At 30.7% G+C, this 22,851-nt stretch overlaps 1 protein-coding gene across 3 annotated transcripts in view; it reads left to right on the top strand.

Annotated features, from left to right (window-relative positions):
- Positions 1-538: 538 nt before the first annotated feature.
- Rgk3 (Rad, Gem/Kir family member 3) overlaps positions 539-22,851 on the top strand; it is a 32,409-nt gene continuing 10,096 nt past the window's right edge. Inside the window, exons 1-4 of one of the 3 annotated variants that reach the window (XM_070311883.1) lie at positions 539-894; positions 4,406-4,833; positions 6,189-6,455; positions 20,859-21,071. In XM_070311883.1, the coding sequence (XP_070167984.1) occupies positions 4,578-4,833; positions 6,189-6,455; positions 20,859-21,071 (736 nt within the window). In that variant the 5' untranslated portion in view covers positions 539-894; positions 4,406-4,577. Of the gene's footprint in view, positions 895-3,963; positions 4,834-6,188; positions 6,456-20,858; positions 21,072-22,851 lie in introns of all 3 variants that reach the window. The other 2 variants (XM_070311882.1, XM_070311881.1) reach the window with 2 other exon arrangements.

Here is a 22,851-nt window from a genome sequence, read left to right as displayed (position 1 = left end):
ACTACGGCATGAGAGCATGAATATTACATATGAATATATCAACAATTTATTCAACAGATTATGTTATATAACAATTTGTTTCTTAACTTTTATTCTCTTTAAAAATTTATTCCGTGCTCATTCAAAATTATTAAACTCGAGGAGAAATCTTATTCTGAATATCTTCATACAATAGCAATTTTATTTTTCGATGAATAACTAGCGGATATTACTTAGATGTATTTTCCAAAATTAAAAACAAAGAAATGTTTTTATTACAAAATAGAATAATAAATTTTCTTACTAAGAAGTTGAAAATCATATTAATTTAGTGTCATCGATCTAATAAAGATAAAGTTTTCATAGAATTCACAAAAGCAGATGTCATTCGTAAAGAATTGAAGCACACCAAGCTTTTTTAGATTGCTATTTTCCCTTTCTCTGTAAATATTATGTTTCGTCCGTCTCTTACACACAATAATACGTCTGATTAAATTAGACCTAAATAATTAATGTATTGCGCTAAAACAATGTTATCAATACGGTTTCTTTGCTAGATGCAAATCTTACGATTTCCGGTAGTTTCTCCAGCGATGCATTCTCCGAAAAGCTCGCAAAGCTCGACACGCGCCAAGTTCGTCGTCATCTTCGTGGTTTTCGTGGTCTTCTTCGTGGTCGGTGACGAGGGTGTGCAAGAGAGCCGACGCCAACGCCTGGTGTCGCTTCTCACCCTGGCGGTAGTCGCGATGCCGGGCTGCTCTCAGTGCGCCGCGCATCCTCGGACGTGCATCGTGTCGGTCTAGTTGCGCTCGCGTGTGAGCGGTTGAGACATGTGATTCATCGCGCGACTGCGGAGAGAGACGAAGAGAAAAAAATGACAAAAGGAGATCCTACGATCGTCGACGGCCTAAAGTGGTAAAGATCGATCGCCATGCGCGACAAGTCGATCCGGCAAAATCCTTAATTATGCGAAAAAGGGGAAAGAGAGAAAGGCGCGAGAAAGCACCACGGTATCTCGGAGCAATGTCTGCGCGAATTATCTCTGTGATATAATTACGTGCGATTAAAGGGCAGAGGTAATCGGGTATCGAAAAAGGGAGATAATTACGGCTAAGCTCCGGGGGGAATGAGATATGCAGGCGAACATATGGGGGGATAGATCGACGGAGATGTTTATGCTTCTCCTTGAGAAGACTTATGCAAAACTATCTATAATTAATCGTGGGGAAAAATAAATCAACGAACAGAGAGGAGTGATTATCGTCCGTGGAGAAAAAAACCGATGCTTCTATTTTGAAATTCTCTAAGGGTGCACAATGTCTCACTTAATATTTATCCTTAACTTTAACTCTTCCGTGGCGAGTTAAGTAACATTAAATAATTAAATAAAAAAGTAACACATTTGTATTTTTTAACTGACAAATAATTATACCTATATTGCTTTTTCTTTTTGTAAGGATAATAAAATATCCCAAATACTGGATGTAAAAAAAAATATAAAATACTATTCTTATTTTAAATGTAGATATAATCAATGTACTTTAAAAATGACTTGTGTGCCATACATATTCATATTTCATTCAAACTCGTGATATTTTGAAAAAATTGTTTTTATTCTACAATTTTTTTAAATGAATAATTCAATTATTCTCGAGAAATGAGAATCTTAAATAGGAAAAAATAGACAAAAGAGCGCTTTATAAAGATAAACGGTTCAATTTAGAATCTCAAGCATTAATAAAAAAATGTTAATAAAAAACAGGTTAATATTTAACATATTTTGAAATATTATACAAGTATGATATTATTTGTTTATTTTAATTTTTGCGCCTAAATTAGATCTCAATAATAAAAAAACAGTTGTTAACAGCACCATTGAGTGATTCAATTAATGTTTTACAACAATTTCATGTACAAAATAATAATTATTAAATAATATATACATAGAAAAATTATTATTACATGTGTGAAAAAACAGGGAAGTATAACTAAAGAATTATTTAAATTAATTTTATATTATAGATGTGAACAAGAATAAAATTAAATAAAATTAAAATAATTATTATAAAAATCCAAGTATCATTTATTATGATAATCATACAACAGTTAAAGTAACGATAAATTATGAGTTGCGAAAGTATCAAAGTTTCATAATGATGGTGAATAAGAAATCTTTTACGACAGTTTATAACTTTGATGTCATAATATAGAATTGTGTTGCGTGAGTACGTAAAACGCTTATAGTTATCGATTTAATGTACAATATCGATGAGAAGTTTATAAGACCTTTCCTTACTCTCGCGTCACTAAGAGGAGATAAAGCTTGAGTTTCTCTACTTAATCTTGCTTATAATAAACGCCTTCTTGCGTGCACACATTATCTTACAGAGGAAAGGGCAGTACTTTAAATAAAGCTTGTTTTTCAATATTTTACATTTATTGAAGATATTTCTTTGTTAATATTGTTCTGTAAATGAGAATTCTCTGTAATTGTATTGCGATAATAGTAGACGTAAAATAATCTTATATTCTAAAAAAAAAAAAATTTTTCTTTGTTATTTAATTTGCCAAAAATGATTTAAAAAAAGGATAAAAAGCAAAAAGTAAAATAATAATAAAAAAAATTATTATTTGTTAATTTTTTATGTTCCTTTATTTGTTGTCGATTATTCCAACAACTAAAAAAAAAATATAATATATTTTTTGAATTAGGAGCAGATATAGAGGAGAAAACATTAAATAATATTGATATTTCGTGTTTCAACATTATCGATATAACATAATTGAATTACAATTTGAAGGAAAAAATATATATTTGATTTTCTGTAAAAATTTTAATATGTTATTAAAAATGTTAAAAATTTTTGTTATAAATAATCAGATAATTAATTAGATTATATTATTTTGTAAAATTATAATGCGCATGCATAAAATATTATTGGGATGAAAAGATTATTACTCTCAACAATAAGACACGTTTAAGTTCCTCAGTACTCTATTGAGCTTTAAAATAAATTGCATGACAGAAACTAACTTCGTCGAAGACGGAGCGTAATAATAAGATGTTGTCGTGAAATTGTACAGACTGTTGGTACAGACTGAGCTTACTTTTGTCAATATTCGATTATAGTTGCCGGAACGTCTTCGCTCACCGATATCTTTCCGTTGTATTCCGTTCACTGTTCACTAACTCTTCGACAGTTTCGACAGCCTATACAGCTGTCTTTCGATTGCATCGTGTTCCATGCGAAACTTCGGATGCTGTTAACTCGACGTATTTGACATTGTTATCGATCTTTATCTCATTTAATCAGAAACAGTTTCCGATCGCGTAAATCTCCCAATTAAATTTGACTAATAGTAAGCCGAACATTATTTGTCCAAACTGATTTTAAAACGTAAATTTATATTTTAAATTGGAAAATAAAATGATCAATAAAGTAAAATAGTAAATGATTTATTTTCTTAATTATAAATTATAATATTTATGATATTATTTCTAATTATATATAATATTATTTATAATTTATTTATATCAAATTATAATAAATAATATAAAAAATTATTTATTATTTTATTACAATTAACATATATGTATTAATATACGTGTAACGTAATGTAAAGTTAATTTAAAATAATTTATTTGAATATTATATATACAATTATTTTTTCCAAATTACATTTTTATATAAAGAGATTGAAGGGGAATTTATTATACATTTGAAATATTATTTTAATTTCCTTTTTTAAATAAAATAAATGTTGAAATCTGATTCAAAAGAAACTGTACGATATTACTAATATTTATATGCGCCTTCAAAGTCATGATCGCGACATACGGGATAATCGAGGCATTAATCGACGGGGTTGGTCTAATTAACACGCGAGCTCACTTCCTGCGGCAAGTAACGACGGTAGAAATGCGAGAAGGGAAACGAGCATAAAAAAAGGAAACATAAACACCAGCTATTTCACTGATTTTAGGAGAGACGTGATTTAAAGCGGCCATAATTACTCCGTCCGTTTCATTCGCGCGCACGTGGCCAAAAAAGAATTCAACTTCCTATATTCTATTTGTAGAACCAAGGAGAGCGTGAGGCTTTCTTTCATACGAGACAAAATCCGTCGATGTGACGTCGCGCCATTCTCGCGTAGTTCGTTCGAGGATAATCGAATCCTACGAACGGATATTCCACGACACTCATATTAGAGAAACATTCCGAAAATCATACGTGGCATTACGTATCCCGCGAAAAACTTTGAAAGAGATAATTGCAAATAAAAACGTGTGCAAATGTTCGTGTTTTGAAAGAGAACAATAATACAAATAGTGCTCATTATAAAATGAACAATATAAATTATACGGCATATATATAGCTCTCGGTACTTTGTGATCAATAAGTAAAAAATGAGAATAATATTTCAGCGAGATTCTCAAAGGTAATTCGCGGAAAAGAAGAAAATTACATCAGGAAATCCGGATAAGAGAGAGAGATAATCGGAAGGTATAGTCGTCGATATACATAAGACAAAATTTCCGCATCGTAATCGGTGATCTTAAATAGAAGAAACAGTGGTGTCGGTGGGAATTTGAAAGAATGGCGGACTCGCTTCGCCGGAAGACTAGATCGGCTTCGATTTGTGCCCCGGGATTTTCGAGTATGGAGCAAATGTTGGAAGCTATGCCACCCTCGGGAGTTCGAGAAAGGGAGAGAGGGGAACGGGAAAGAGATAGCGGCAGTGGAACACCGGATAACAGTACACCCACGAGAAGACGAAGGCCGGCTACAAGATCTCAGAGCGCCCGTGTTTCCGGCGGAAATAAAAGCATCCGTCGCCGTGCCGCTGCTCAAGGTAATGGTAGCGATGACAGGAATGGGAGATGAATAATATTGCGTAGGAGTTTGCCTTCTAATTAGCATTTATAATTCTTAGAAGGGTTTAAAGCTTCACGAATTTTAAAAGGTATAAAATTATATAAACAAAGGATTAATTAATTAATTTCTTAATAATTGATAGTTTCTTCTTTAAGTTTTAAGATAATCTGAAATTTGTCGATTATTCTGTTTGTCAATAATTAATTTTTCGCTTCGAATGACTATATATTCGAACGCTTGAATTGTCAAACGATTGTTTCGCGCGTCTAGCTTTTTGTCAATAATCAAGATACGAATAAATCTGATCACCGAGATTAAATCTCGAGGTATGCGAAAGTCTATTTCACGTTTGCGTGGCGCGGTGACCGGATGTGACTTTGACGGCGCCCGATAAATTGGACACGTGGGTACGTCATCGATGACGTACAAACCCTCCTGGTGAAAGAGCAAAGTGTATTCAGAAGCTTACAATATTGCATCGTTAATGCGTTTTAGTCCCGCGTGAGTTCTTGAAATCATTGCGATTGCTATTCTTGTACATGGTTTTGGCTAGTAGGTCACTGACAGTCTGAATACGTTTCAACACGTACGTCTTCGTAAGTTTAGAAACTAGTTAAATTCGCGCTGTAAGATGTATACACGATGTAAAATGAATAAAAGACTATGAGTTTTAATTAATTAAATTCTTCGCTACCGTTTGTTATGTTTTCTGTCATAAATATAGAATTCAATTCTGATTTCAAAGATTATTTTCAATCGCGCGTGTAGCGGACAACAAAAGTTTTGCTTCCTTGAATATTTAGAAAAACGAGTGAATGAATTTATCTGTTCGATAAACTTTGCGATTGAGTGAAGCAAATATTCGAAAACGTGTTCCGCGATTTCCTCACGAGTTTGCTCCCTCTCTCTTTTCACGTCGTTTAGGTTCATTTCCTGGCCTCATCTTTAAAAACTCTCTCGAGCGTTTGCTGAAAAAATTAAATAAATAAATTAAAACGACATAATAAATTATTACATTTTATTTTAATTCCGCATTCTTTTTAAGTAATTATGTTTTAGTACTTATATATTGCGAAACAAAAAGTTTTAGCGTAATTAATTTACGGTTAATCAATTTGACCTGTTAATATAATTGAAATTAAATCAAGCCATCAATATCAATATCAATTGATATTATATTTTGATGATTGCCTGCATATAGTGTGTGTGTGTGTGTGTGTGTGTGTGTTGTCATTACAATTTGCTAAAGGTGTTGCATATTTTTGTGGTAAAGTTTTTACATCTACATCCGGCATCGAGTATACATATGTATCTTGACTATGTCGATTTCAGCCGCCGCCCATCATCATCATCATCATCATCATGAAGGGGGTATGAAGTCAGCTCACTGCAGCAGCGAACCCAGACTCACCGAAAATGATGTTAGTCCGGGGATTAGAAGACGAGGGAGCCGGAGGGGACAAAGTATGCATCACACACATCAGAGGAAGAGCAATGCCTTCCTGGACGTGCCCGACGTTTCGTCTCAGATGCCACCGCGAGAGGAAGGCGAAGATGAGGATAGTTACAGGCTCCGTAGCTTTAGTCTCACCAGTAAAGGTCAGAAATAACTCTCTTCCATTTATTGTAAATGTAAACAACAGATTTTACTTTTTACATAAAAATAGTGGAGTAAAATTTCAGCCTGGATTATTTTGCATATATGATGGATTTGATAAAAACCCCATATTGGATAAATACGTGACGTGAATTGTTTATTAAAGGATTAGAAAACAGAGTGATATTGGGGATAAAGATGAAACGAGATAATTAAAATAACTGTAATAAAATGACAACACGTATAATGTAAGCTTCTAATAATAAAATTAACAGTTATTGTACAAATGTTGAAAAAGCGATCACAAAATTATAAAAAATATGTGTAACAACTATCAATTTTATCATAAGGGAGTCGTTATATGTCGTTTTACTTAATAATAAATAAATTGATTCTAATATGATTTAGAATCTCGAAGTTTTGAATCTTGAAGATAAATATATATTGTATTTAGACGATATCGTGTTTTTTGGTTTTATATCTTTTTAAGGGATGATGAAACTGCACATTTAGGATCTTCGAGTAGGCGGATTTTTAAATCTCCACGAAATTTCTTGACTTTTCTGAAATCTACGCATTATATAATATTTTATTTAAATTACTGAATTTTGCAATATATCAAATATTTTTGTCGAATAATTTTTATGTTAAATTTTTCTTATCTTCATAAATATTTTCTAGATTCTGCATCTCATTACTCTAATTTTTCGAATGTTTCATAAATAATTGAAGTATGCTTAATAGTAAAAGCGATATAAACTTTTTTTAACGTGTGTGCGGTTCGCTATTTTGCATAAATTATTATTAGCTTTCAACATTGTACAAAAAATTCTAGATTTACCACGAAAGTATCGGTAATTATCGTGGGCGAAGCAACTGTTGATTTTTTGAACAGTTCCGTAATGAGGTACAATGTCAAACAAATCGAATAAATGATTTTACAGCATTTCATTAACTTAATGAAATACTGTTTATATTAATAGTTTTTCTTTAAAATTGCAATTATTTAATGAAATTTATCTATATTTTATATTGGTATAGAATGCGCTATATTAACTTATAATAAAATGTTCCAATAATTGTGTAAACACGTGATATAACGACGTTCACAACGAATTTCGGTTAAATTTTCAGGATAGAATATCTTAAACAATGTATGTATCTTTTTAAACTTTAAAATTTTTTGTATAATTTAGAGAAATAAAAATCGATCTTTTCTCTTTTTCTCTTTTATTACAAATGTAAAAATATAATTTTTAATTTTTAACATTTAACTGTGAGTTTCTCCAAACTTCAAATTTTAACTCTAATAAGATAGTTTACTAGAAGTAAACACTAGATAGTAAATAAGAAAATAGATTTTGCTGATGATACAAAAACTAATACGTTAACATTGAAACATGATTGCCATTTTTTTATTTAATCCTCTTCTTCTAGCAAATTTTAATCTCATAACTAAAACATTACGGAATTTATTTAGACCATTGCGTTGTTTATGGAATCGCGGATAATCCACGTGGAAGCAGAACGATAACAAAAACACATTTAAAATACATTTAGTCGTTGTATTTATTCAGACTATATTTCTTCTGCTGGTCTGTCTCGTTTGTGTAGTTTGTGAAAAGCTAAACCAAAAATATATAAGTGAGAAAAATAGAGTGAGAGTGAAAGAGTAAGAGAGAGAGAGAGAGAGAAAGAGAGAGATTCATAGCAGGAGAAAGAATATCGATAAATCGAGATAAGCGAAAATAGAGTAGCTGGTATAGTTGACGTCGACATTGCTCTACAAGAATCTAATCCAAATTTGACGAATAAGCGTGTAAATATCATTTATGTATATATGTAATATATACATGTTTATATCTCTCTCGATAATAACGCGCTTTGATGTAAATAGAGATATGCGATTTCTCTTATAATGTAACTTGAATGACGAGATTGATCCGATTATATGTCTGGGAAAATTGATGATATATGCTAAATTTTGATATGTGATATTAACCGGTATTAATGATTTTGATTTAAAGGCAATTTATATATAATGGCATTGCCGTAACATTATAAAGTGTTAGTAACGTTAGTTTAATTCCTAAGATGCCATTGTGATTAAGTATCGATTAACCATGGATGATTACAACATTATTATTAAAATGTCATTATCATATCGATAAGAGCTGCTGTAATCCAACAGGTTTGCATTAAAATTTTTTTTTTTTATTAGCTATTACTATTATATTGATATTATCTCGAATGCCATCACGTTAATAAATATGTTAATGTGATATTGGTGTTCGAAACATTAATCATTATCTGCAGTGTTTTTAATATATTATTTATTATCTATAATATGTTGTAATATCATTAAGTATGAAATAAATATGTTGCTGCAGTATTAATAATTTTGAAATTGAAATTGGTTAAAATTTTAGAAATTTTGACAAATTAGAAATATACGTGATTTTATATGAAAAAATATATTGTATAATAAAACTCTTCAGTTCTTATTCCATTTTGAAATTATAATTAACGTATTTTTTATTGGATGAAATTTTTAATTTAAAAATATGTTACATACATGTTAAAAACTGGATGTTAAAATTTTAGAAAAAATAATTTTTTTATATATTTTCTTCTCTCTCTTTCTCTCTCTCTCTCTCTCTCTCTCTCTCTCTCTCTCTCTCTCTCTCTCAAAAAAAAAAAAAAAAAAAAAAAAAAAAAAAAAAAAAAAAAAAAAAACATAACTTGGTCTAAAAATCTGTCATAGAAATTTAATGCTATTAAAGCGAGATATCGTATATAAACGCTTCCAATATCCCGCATATGGTTGATACTCTATCCGATCGCTTTTGCATTGTGCGCGTGTAATTCTACTGTTTTGCTCTTTGATAGCCCTTAGAACGGAGATGAAATGCAGTGCGCAAAGTTAGCGATTGAATTTACGTTAAAGTGATATGGAATTCCTCATGCAGTTCAGATTGTTTGCTTACCTGCTTGTTAATCAATCCCAGAAAGTTTCCATTTAAGAACAAACATGTATTCTGGGCGAAGGTAGTGGTTTAGGTCAGTAGATAAATCAACAATAAGGTCGCCTTGACCTATCGAGATAAACAATTTCTCGAAATTCCTCTGCGATATTGCTTGCCATTATTGTTTTACTCTATACAAATAGTTTCATAACAATATAAACTATGATCTGATGCAGTTGATCTGAATCAGTTTGCGTTAACGACTCTCTGGTTTGTCTTATAATTAAAAACAAAGTTTTAATGAACGACGCTACAAATTTCAATCTGCGTATAAGTCTATTTTTTCTATTGTGTTGGTTAGAGTGGTATATTTAACTCAATAAATATTCATTTATGCTGTGTTACATTTAATAATGTAACATAAAATTATATTATGAAGGAGAAACTGTGGATATTGTGCAATTATACATATATATATAATATATATATATAATATATTATTTATTACTCATTGACAATTATTATTTATTATATTAATAATTATATAATTTACGAGTGTATAGTTTTTGCTAATATATAGCGGTTTCTTGTTCACATAATATATTATAAAATGTTTGTATTTGTATCTGTTAATTATAAATCGTCCACCGTCTTCTGATGGTGATTAAACTTCTTAATTAATGTAAATTTATAAAAGTTTAATCATAAGCCATTTTATGTTTTCTGACGAGTTGCACTTCTTTCACGATATGAAGTATATTTTGATATGCATAGAAATACGAGTTACAATCACAGCTTCTTTAGATTAACATTAATTAAGTTTTCAACTTGACGATGCCAATTCTATTTTATCAGAGAGTAACAATCTTTATGAAATCAAAAAATATAAGTGAAACGACAAATATGTGTGGACTGGATCCATTATTTCTATTCGAACAACTTTTCAAGTGATCAAATTTATCTCCCATTTCTCACATCTTTTGCAGACTCGTTCGTCTTTGTAAATCATTTGCTGTCTCAAGCTGACTCATCGTAAATCGAATTCGACCACCTGTTACATTTGTATTGTAGAATATTCATTTCTTGCCAATATTAATTACGAATTTAATATACCATATATGTATATTGGGAGGATGCTCAAAAATCATTATTCAATTTACATGTTTTTCTTGTCAAAAATCCATGAAACATTAAATTTAAATTTATTAAAAGAGAATAGTATTGTATATGGCTTAAAAATATCGATATTTATAATTTCTAGGAATTCTTAAAAGTTGTCAATTTATTAAAATATTTTCTGAAAATATTGGTTTAAATCTTGTTATTCAATTCTTAATATATCTATTATAACTTTGTATTATCAAGTCAAGACAAATTTGTGTACACTTTTTTTTTTGTGAAAAAAAAAATACATTCTCTTCGTATATTCTATATCTTTGTATATTAAAATATTTTTATCATTGCCATTAGTATTTTATAGAATAAAGAAAAAAATTGTTTTTCTTACTTTATATATATATATGGTATATATATATTTTACTATATATTTTTAGTGTGCATATCTATCAATTTTTTTTTAACATGTATTTTATTTATGTTTGATATTATGCCCTATCTTTCTCGACATATTTCTAGAAGAGAGCTAAATCCGCTTATGAAGGATTCGTATTTCTGAATCTCTGGATTTGTGTATTTACAATATCCATCTTGCCAGTAATCCATATTCTTATCTCAGCATAGCGTACTTTTCCATGACAGAATAATGATTACGCACGAACGAGAGAGACTTTACGGATGCAACGTCGATCGGTGCGATCGTTTTCTGTACATTAGCCGTACTTAGATTGCATGCCAATATGCCTTAGGTGCATATTAATATTGATGCCAATATAAACTGATCTATCGTTTTATTATTCTTATTTGTCATACTATTTCGAATGCTGGCTGTACATTAATCTCACCAGATGAGGGAGGCTGATAGATATTGGAAGAAGAAAAATATCAACTGGGAAATAATAAACGTAAAGATATAACAGGTCGAGGCATAAAGTGAAGGTTGAAATTTAAGCGATCATAAAAGTTTAAGTACCTATATGCCTCGTGTCTATTATAAAATATACGGAAAATGATATTTTTAGGATTTTTTTTTTTCTATAATAATCAAAAGCTTTTATGTCGAGAAAGATACTTCTTCTTCGAGTTATATATTCTGTGAACATGCAAAAATTTCAATATTAAAAAAACATACTCATTCAGATCACATTCGATATAAATATGTCTTAATTCGGGATAGTTTTTAAATATCTCGAAATTATATTTTTGAGAAAAAGCTAAAATGAAAGTTTCTTATTAACTTTACAGGAAGTGTTTCAGATATTTGTCGCAAAGATTTCAAGTTACTTGTTTATTTAAATGTTTATTTTCTCCTTTGTTTATAGTTCTATGTCTATAGAAAAATATTTCTCGTAAAATAAATGAACAATGAAATAGTGAAGATCGATAGAATGCTCTCTGGACGTATAACATATATATATATTTTAACTACATATCCATTTACCTTTTATTAAAGTTCTTTTACGATTTGACCTTTGACATATTGACAACATCAATGAACTCACCTACAATGATCGTACAATACCGTCGTAATTCTATCCAAAGATGCTTTTCTGCGTCCTTACCTTTCTCGTCTACTTATTAGTTAGGTTTACACAATTTCTTTTATGTATATATATAATATAAGATATAATATAGTATTATAATATTGTGTGTGTGTGTGTGTTTTATATTATAATTATTATTTGAAGATTATTATTGCATAAGATGTATGCATTTATAGCATTATAAAATTTTTTGATATAATGCTTTTTTATAACAAGTCTTGCAAAGGGTAATTTTGATTATTCTGAGTTAATATTGGTGGTTTACAAAGGGCGCGCCGGCTGCTTTGCGATCAACACATCGGCGGTACAGCTGCTGCGATTTATTTATAAGCGCCTCAACTACTGCTTTCGCAGCTATAAATAATCCTATCGGCGTTCTACCTTTCCGCGATATTAGGCGCATCTCGTCGTATCTCACCTCGCTGAAGGGGGAAAGGTTTGTTGTGTTCTTATTGCAGACCTTAACCCTCTGTGCTAACAATTTTCTCTCTCATTCGTCGTACTATGATTGCTCTTTCTCAAAGATAAATTCGGGTCGATCTTTTTTCTTCGAGGGGCACGAAATAAATCGTAACAGCTGGTTATATCAATTTTTACACGTCACATCTTCATAATAGATACTGTCTTCCCAAACGATCAATGTAATTTTTTGTTCTTTACAATTTAATATCTTAATTTATTCCCCAACTTAGAAACATATCATACAAATTGATTCTACTAACATTTTCTTTTTTTTTCTATTTATATACGCACATGCATAGTGAAGTAAAAAATTTATCATATTATATACGCTTTTTTTCTTCTTCAGGTAGGCGGAAATAATATGTTAACACGAAAGTTCAATAGGAGGAAAAACGATTGCGATCGTTGAATATTTTATCGGTATACTTATTGTATGTGCAGAAAATTGTATCAATTCGTTCACAGAGGATTAAAATCTAATCGATAAAATAAAATATTACATGTTGCTTCTTGTGACGTCGTCGTCGATCAATTCCGCTTACTTTCACATTGTGTCTGTTTCACCCACGTCATTATACGCGCCAGCTTTTTTCTACGCTCAGTTTAACATTATGATGTCACACTTTATTATCATCCCATTTATCATGTGTAATAAAAACATCACTGTTTTACTATTTTTACGTCAACGTAACGACATCATTTTTTTTTAAACGAAAAACCAAAATAATTTCGCCAATGAGAATATAATTCGGTTAGTATTTCGCGATGTTTCGTATGTTATATATATGTAAATATTTTTGTTAACTTTTTGTCGCATTAATTTCTTCTTTTCTTACATTTGAGCACATGTAACGATATTATAAATACTTTACACGCATCGGGTAACGAGAAACGAGCATTATTGAGGACTCGTTCTTCTCAGATTACTGCTATTTCAATTCCGTCATACTTTACCTGTGTTTTATCAAGGACCATTGCATTCTCGCAGTAGATAGTCCACTCACTGGTCAGACATTCTATTGTTTCACTTCGTCCAACTCGTATGTACACTCATACCACTTTCTCGACAAATTCATGAAATAAGAACTTTTGTGTCTGAGATAATTTTTTAATTAAACTATATTTTTGAAAAAGATGCAAATTGTTGACTGATACCTATGTCAAATAAACGTAATTAAATCTAAATGTTTAACATTCTAAAAATTAAAACGTACAATTTAAAAGATCTTTTAGGTCTTGGAAATTTAAGCATCTGAAAATTTCTCAAATATAATAAGAATATAAAATTAAAAAATTTTGAATTTAAAATTCAGACGATTAGGAATTATAATATTTATTAAGAATTTGAAAATACAAAGAAATTGATCGATGCTGAGATTATCTGAAAATTTCTAGATCCAAGTGTACATATGTATTCAAAATCATTTCAACGCAATCTAGCAAAAATTGCCTAGAAAATAGTTTATTGATTAACATAGTAAGAAATATAGCCTCGCGGTAAGATGACCTTGTACAAATTCGGTACGTAAAATCAAAGAACATGTTTTCCCCGTTTTCGTATGTTCGAGCTCGTTTTGAAAATCGATTTCGCTTTTCCCGGATGTCCATAAAACATTGCTCGCTCGTGGAAATCCGCGTACGACGACGAAGGCTCGTAACATTTTACGATTTCCCACCTCGTTCCGCTTTATCACATGTACACGAGACGCGCGTTCGCTTTTGCCGCGAGCAATTTTGCATAAATACATATCAATCTTTCGATGCGAGCTGTAGGATGATGCATACCAGCGTGCGGCTCGATCTACGTCAAAATTTACGGCCGACTTGATCCTTCGTTTTCAACGTAATCGCTTTCCGAGGTGAATATTCCCGCCGTAGTTTAAGCATCGACGATTATTTGTCGCGCTTGCAATTTCTTTGAGCCAATGTGAGCTATCAATCGATATCTAGAAAGATATTATTGTATTTATGTCGTTCAATTTTTTTTTTTTTTTGATTTTTATAAAGTATAATCAAATTTATGAAAAAAAAGAGAAGTGCAATGATGCATTTCTTATATACGTGCAGTTATTTTTCTTTATTTTAAAATGTGCCCACGTATATGCTTTTTGCAGTAACATTTATAAACTGAATAATCATGCGTGAGAAATAGTTTTTAATAAAGTTTAAAGTTTAATGAGAAAAAAAAGTTTATAAAATTATATAAAATTTTCTAAACACATAATAAACTAATTTATATACATATAAATTTATTTTAGAATATATTCTACACATGTAACGAGTGTGAATTTTCTTTAAAAAATCTTTTAAAAAATTTACGCCTTTTTCATATATAATGTAGAATAAAATATCTGTATAAAAAAATGTTAAATGTATTTACACGGTATAATAAGGAACGATAACGTCGCTAAGGCAGGTTTGCGCATAGCCGTGACAAAATTTGCAAGAGCCGTGCCGGCAAAATGGCAGCGGGTATTAATATAAATTTTACGCTGAATCCTGCAATTAGCGTTATTTTCTATTGTTTTCTTTCCCGTCGCGAAATAACAAACATTGATTGCCATCAATAAGCCGATTGATCAGATCTGAAAAAATCGCCAACGATAATTTAATCTGTTAATTCGCTCGATCAAATTTTCTAGAAGAGGGAAACCGAGGCAGAACCGTTTTGCAACGTGTAACTGTTCTGCTCTCTTTCACTTTGACAAGAAGCGAACGGCCAATTCTGAAATATTAAATTGCGTAGTCGTGCCAGCTTCGTTGCTGTTTACGGGTTGGTGATCGTCATGTTGCCTCGAAATGATTTGATTGTGCGTATCGAAATCGATGTGCGGATGTTCCGCAGTGACTAACTGAGAGAGTGGGTGGCAAATCTCGCTCCTGCATTCTCTCAGTTCTCTCTCACATCTGCGCGTATGATTCTGCATAGCTGGCGTTCCGCGGGCAAATCGGGTCTTGCGTCGATGTATGGACGCTCGCGTATCTGTGCGACCACATATGCATATTCGCGTTCGGATATATGTATGTGCAACCACGCCTTTTATACGGGGACGAACCGCGCACAGCTGGTAGACGGTAGATCGGTCCCTATAGAGCGATAACCCGGTGGCTATATCACTATCGGCGCTTTCAAATGCGTTTCCCTCGGCTGCTTAATGGAGTTAAACCGCGACGTTGGACGTTGTAGAAATTCTGCATCGTGTTTGCATGGCGATGCGGCGACTTTGCGTCGCAGAAATTTATCGAAGTCAAGCGCAATAATCAAGACGAATCAATGAATCAATACGTTCAACAAGTTGATATCATTTTGTTTTGACTGTCTGATACATGATTCGCAATCAAATTTCACTCCTAAGCGTGATATATGGTTGATTTTGTGTCTAGCTCTTCCCTTACAGTAAGGCGTATATAGGAAACCATGAAAGTACTTTGCCGAGAGTGATAACTTTCAGCATTCGAAACGCTTTTAAGCTTATGGGCCAACAAAGAGTTCATCTCGCATAATAATATCGTGAAAATGTCAGAGTGCAAAGTATAGTATACGCGTTGACGAATATTGTTAAAAATTTGATGAGAGAAAGAGAAAGGGAGAGAGAGAAAGAGAGAAAAGAGAAAATATTTGTTATTAATAACAAATTGTCATTGTATTGTCTTTAAATATTTATATGTATAATTCACAATATTTTTGATACTTAACTAATTATCTCGAGAATTATAAAAAAAGTTCCCATATAGATTTATTTTTTTAATTATTACATAAATAGAGAGAAAGAAAAATAGCTCATATATAATCATCGCAAATTAAAAATAGTGCTGTGTATGAAAAAAGACGAGGCAGTATTTTTGTTCATTCTTTTTATTGACTCTGGATATATCGATCGGAATGTAACTCGATTTTGTGAGCACGGGAGTGTGTAAAGGTATAGCGGGGCGTTTTCCATAACACGCTTCGCTTGCTGTAAAACTGACTTTCAGACTCTCTAGGCCGATAACCCATCGGACCCAGGCGGCATTAGAGAAAGAATGTGTAGATAGTTTCATCAGCGTCTCGATTAATGCCTCTGATGACTGCCAAATATGCGTCATCAAAATTTTTTAGAATGTGTCATGTGAAATTTAGATGAAATTTAGACGAAAGTGATCTATTTTGTATGTAAATATAACAATACAATTATGCTGATTTAACACACCACTTTTTCTAATTATTAAAAATATAACATCTTTCTTGAATTTTTAAGAAATCTTTTTGCACAATGTTATTAAAATTATTAGATATAATAACCTAAGTTATATTTTAAACTATATATATTATGAAATAATAAATGCGCCAATAATAACGTGATATTCTGTCTGAAATTTGATGAAGAACTTTCTACACAATTTATTCTGAAAATTTATTCCAAACAATATAAGTCTAAGAGATGCCTACAAAGACGCTTTTACACATCTTGGATCAATGAACATAACGTTTTAAAAGCAACAGAGCTGCAAATAAGCACTCAGCTATAGAATAACATCAAACGCGAAGATATCAGAAGATGATGAAGTTAATCGCAATATCAGATTTAAGTACGCGCAAAACGATTTGGCAGCCATCATTGATTGCACACACGTCGAACATTTAAACCTTTATTAATAGAATCCACTTCACTCTTATTCAATAGTCAAATCAGTGCACCTGTATTGCGTTTGTGTCGTGCTGACTATTCGTACATTGAAATCCGTCAGTTTTCACGATGAGCGAATGTGCGACTAAATGAGAACACATTCCCATTTTTCTCTGTGAAATAACTTTTTTTCAAAAGCTCGCACGAATGTATATCGCGGCAATTGAGCCGAGCGTTGCGTGATATTTTTATCAAAAGCATATATGGAAAATAGAGGTCCCACAGAAAGAGAGAGAGCGACTTGTGGTTCGTTTCTATCAGCTGACATTACCTTGCAATAATCAATGATGTGCTGCAATCGACACGTATCCCACCTTTCCCTCCAGTCAAATTATACATCGTATAAATAATGATATATATTTATTAAAGCGGTGCGCGTAGTAAAATAATGCATTTTGAAATCTAGATCACGCAGAAAATCGTGTTATAAATAAATAAAATAAGTAAACTAAATATGAAAGGCATTTCAGCCGTAAATAGTTTTTAATTTTTTTGAATAATATTTTAATAAAAAACATTAATTTTATTATCATTGTACAATCATAAAAAAAAAAACATCTAGAAACTAAGAATAAAATTTTTCAGAGAAATAAGAATTTAGAAACTGCAATATTTTATTAATCATATTATATTTTAAATATTTCTTTTTATTTGTGATAATTATGTTTGTATTATGTCCAATATCGCATGTCAATTTTTACGTTATATCATACGAACTTTCACCAAACTGTATCACAGCCGCCGACGAAAAATGTTAAAAATAGTCGATGACGTTAAGAAAGAGAGAGAGAGATAGAAAGGGAAAGAGGGAGAGAGAGGGAGAGAGAAACAGACGGTGCCGTTTTCATCTTATCTAACATTCATTCGACTGACATTCGTATGCGAACGGATGCCTCCGGATTTGGCGAAGCTGGAACGGAAATCGGATTGTCCTCGCGAGTCTTCCATTGGTATCCAATTTTTTTTTTCTCTCTCTCCTTCTCTTTCTCTAACGTAATCGATTCTCCCGTTTTCATTCATTCGCATGCACAAGTACGCAGGCACAAGTAGCGCGCACGTCGGGCTAAACTTCGCGCTAACAAAGGTACAATGACAAAGGGAAGATGCGAACAGACGAACGGACGGGATATCGGTGTTCTGAGTCACTGAACAGGACGTGTGTTGTTCTCTCCCCATAGTTGACAGCCGCACGTTGACATCGGCGTACGTGTATACATGTGTATTTGCACGTTTGTATATCAGAAGCGGGCTTTATACATCTACGTTACGTGTCTATATAATGAGTGCCTGTAAATTTTTCGACAGAGATAATACGTCGTGAGGATCGATTCGAGCGACAGATTTATTTTTTGAATTCAAGATAAACACGAAATATTATTATTACTTTTTTATAAAGTTTATAATAAAATAGCAAACGTGTGAAAAATAATATTGTTTGAAAACACACATATATTATTACAAAAGATAAAAATTTTATTTTTTATAATACATATTGCAAATATATATTACTGTTTCAATAACATATGGTAAAAGTATGATTATATATTTTTTTTTTTATATTTATTTCTATTATAATCTTTTTTAAATATTTTAATTAATAAATCGTATTAACAATGTAGAAAAATAAATAATTTTTTATTATAATTTGCTTTGACATAAATCGCTGCATAATTTTATACAAAATTATGCAGAGATAAATTAATTTATTTTGAAATTTATTTTGAAATTTTATTCAATAAAAAAAATGCAAAATATATAAACTGAATTAAATTTATCGTAAAAATGCTAATCGATACTTTTAATAGAATATAATCAACTCGTGATTGCTTGAGACGTGAATTGAGTCGTTTTGCACAAATGATATAAAACTGATATATGTACGTATCATCTCAGATGATCTAAAATGGATTCGTGAATCATCTGTAAGGTCTATGAACTTCTATATGCTTGAAATCTCCACAAGTGCCAGATCGGTAGTTTTTCTATCTTTCTGAAATCCACTATCTTCAAGTCTGTAACTTTTATAAAAAAAAAAAATTCAGCACTTATCAAATTTAATAAAGATAAAATTTACAATATAATAATATAAATAATAATGAAAATACTTTTATACTATTCTGCGTATATACCACTTTTTAATAACTCTTTAAATTTTTTATATTGTTATTGTTTCTTATTGTTGTTGTTTCTTAATTATTCAAATTTATTTTCTAAATATTATTGAAAGTATATTTAATCTAAAATAATAAGTTTCTGCATACACATATCCATATTTAATTCATAGGAAATACTCATGTTGTGTACATATAATAGTGCGCAACTTTTGCACTGTTAGCTTACAACTAGTTTGAGCTGACGTTTAATTACTAATGCAGCGCAAATGCATTAGCACGAGATGCTAGTGGTATTCCGTATAGCCGAAGTTTACTTTCGTGATGTCTGAGGATTATTTACAAGTTTGATCACATTATCGATTCAATTTTCAAGTTGAATCACATTTATCGACGTTGGCATCGCGAGTGAACGCGTGAATACATTATTCTAATAGCATCCATTTCGACGTAAATGTCCGAACCTGTTTAGGAACGAACAGTGGATCCTTTGTATCCAAAATACTATGTGCTATTTTACTTTAGGCGCTATTATTAAACATTTAATTATCAAAATGTGTAAATGAGTTGGTAATTGTCTAGAAACTAAAAAAAAAATTTTACAAAACTATGAAATCTATCAATCTAAATTTTTTTTTTGATTTAATAACAAAAGAGGATTATTAAAAGACAAATAATAGAGAAGAATAACTCGTAATTTTTTCATTTTTTAAAATGCTGGATCTGTTTGTGAAGGACACACACACACATTCTAATAATTCAAATAAAGTTATGTAGAACATGTTGCGGTTGCTATCCTTTCGAAAGCCCCGGAATCTATTTCATATTTTACGAGAATCGCTTTATTAGCTACGGGATGAAATTCTGTTGAGAATTCTCGTCATTCCATCTTGTCTCTTCTGTTAATTTCAAGCATCTATTAAAATTATGCCCACGTAAAGTACGGCATTAGCGATATTAACCGGGGTCAGTGCGCTAGAAAGGACGCGATGACGGCCAGAATACATGATGCGTTTTAAATGTCAGGAATAATTAAATATATATATATATATATATATATATATATAAATATAAATATATATAATTAATAGTAATATACATATATTTGATTAATGTATAAATAAATATAAATATTAAAACAAATATAGAGATTATGAAATATGAATCAAGGAATCTGAAATATAAATCAGTATCAAATGAAATTGGGGAATTTTTGTAGAAAGATGTTGATAAGATTCATCATGATTGATATTAGTGTCAACACAATAACGTATTTGTAAAATTTTATTATCGATTATATATTATCGAGCTTTTATTTTTATAATAATATTATGACAATCGATTATACTAATTATTTCTATATACATAACATTATTATATTTTTTATATAAATATCTTTATATACTAAACTATCGCAAGATAATTATTTTTAATTTTGAATTAGCTTTTATATTTTTAACTATTATATAGTTTACGTCACACATTTGTATTAATATCAATACGATTTCTTTAATGATTTTTTTTTTTTATATTCGGCAGGTGTCGTCAACAGAGGAGATTCTTTCCGGAGAAGAAGATCGAGATCGAATTCTCTGGCGCCTGCCGAGCAAGAGACTGAAATACGGCGGTTACCACCCAAGGAAGTGGCTTCGCATAACGTCGCTATGTTGGGCACAAGAGGAGTTGGAAAGACCGCTCTTATTAGTCAGTTTATGACTAGCGAATGCATAAATGCCTATGACAGGCAAAAAGGTGAGTTTTATAAAATCATGAGGTTATAATATTATATCTGTGTAAGGGCAATAAGTGAAGAAGATACGACTTTAAGAATTAAAAGAAAGTCGCTACATTTCTGTTATATTTATTTATGTTATTTTTCATATTCTCAAAAGATTAACGAATATTGTATTTAATGCTTTGACAAAATAAGAGAGTCATTAATCATGAATTATTAATCGCTTTTATGAAATATATTTTTCATAATTACAAATAAATAACAAAATCTTATTCTTTATTTAATATTAATTTTACTTTAAATATTCTGAGAATATTAATTGCTATGGAATATATAAAATGTTAATATTATATAAACAGTTATAAAACAAGTTGTAGTATTTTTTTTTTTTTTTGCAATTTTTGTTGTCAAATTTTCTCACGAAACTATAGGTAAAAGAAAATTATAGAAATCCACAGTGTGTTGTGTATATTCAGTGAAGAGTTTCCATTATAGTCAAATTTGTAAAAGAGTTACAACTCATCTTGTTAAGAAGATAAATTAAAGAGATTTTATACATATAATCTTGTTCCGAAAGCAGTACAAAATTAAATCTCTCAACAAAATATTTTATTACGATCCCACGTACGAGAAATGATCAATCGATCCTGTGGCAAATAATCTTTACAGCGGTTTTCAACGGTTTACAATTCCATCCGTTATATTACGCAGGTTTCTTGTGTGTATTTCAATTGCGCGCTAGTGAAAGACGACGCCAGAACTGCGCCGAGAAAAGCTTAGTTTCCGGTTTCCTAAGCTCTTTAAGACTCACGCTATTCTTGGCGAATAAATCGAGAGTTAGTCAACGTTTAAGTCGATACTTTCGAACGAGACTAATCAACATTATTTTATGATTTAATGGAAAAAAAAAGAGCGAATATTTCATGTCTGACCATATAAGTCTTTTTCTCCTGTCATTTCTTAAGTCATAAAATAATGTTGATTGCTCTCATTTCAAGATTGTGAAATATAGAAATAGCCTATATTTTAAATAAAAAGGGGGATATATAAGAGGAATACAACATTTTAAAATATATATTATAAAATACAATATTTATATAAAAGTAAAAAAAAGAAGTATGAAAAAATGTGAGCTCTTTAACGTGATTTTTCGAATTATATTTTTATTTAAATTACAATTAGATATTATTAGCTTTTATGTTTTCTTGATTTCAATAAACTCATGGTTTCACGATGTAATACATCGTATTATCAAAATAATTTTTTTTTTACGCTTATTTTTTTCATCGAAAATATTGTTTTCTCGTAAAATATATGATGTAATATTTATCATATTATTCATGCAATTTTTTGACCGCAGTTTCTTTCTTTTTGTTGAAAAATTTTCTTGCAACTCTTTCATTGACGCTTACGTATGATAAGCGAGATGGTCGAGGCTTTGTTCCAGTTAGACATATTCAATACGCGTTTGGCGACATCATCCGGTTTACTATTACGATCGATATTTACGCGAGCTATTAAACAATGAGGTATCTTTGCGCGGTAGAAAAAAAAATTTGCGCTCTCTCTCTCTATATATATATTCCCTTCCGTTCCTCGCATATTTTTAAAATACATGTTTCAATATATAAAGGGATTTTTTAAATTTATGTCCGATGGAAAAAATTGTTTTTAAGGAAGAAATCGATTGATCTACCTATATTAATTATAATTATGTATACTGAAATCCATCCCACTAGCATTTTTTAGTCGATTGCACGGTGCTTTTATAATTGAATTAATAATTTAATCACGATA

This window comes from Polyergus mexicanus, unplaced genomic scaffold (genome assembly GCF_030449975.1).
Source record: "Polyergus mexicanus isolate NDT 795.1 unplaced genomic scaffold, iyPolMexi1.0 SCAF_21, whole genome shotgun sequence".
Classification (NCBI taxonomy): Eukaryota; Metazoa; Arthropoda; class Insecta; order Hymenoptera; family Formicidae; genus Polyergus; species Polyergus mexicanus.
The sequence above is the reverse complement of the archived record's forward strand: the minus strand, read 5'-3'. Positions and strand labels throughout refer to the sequence as shown.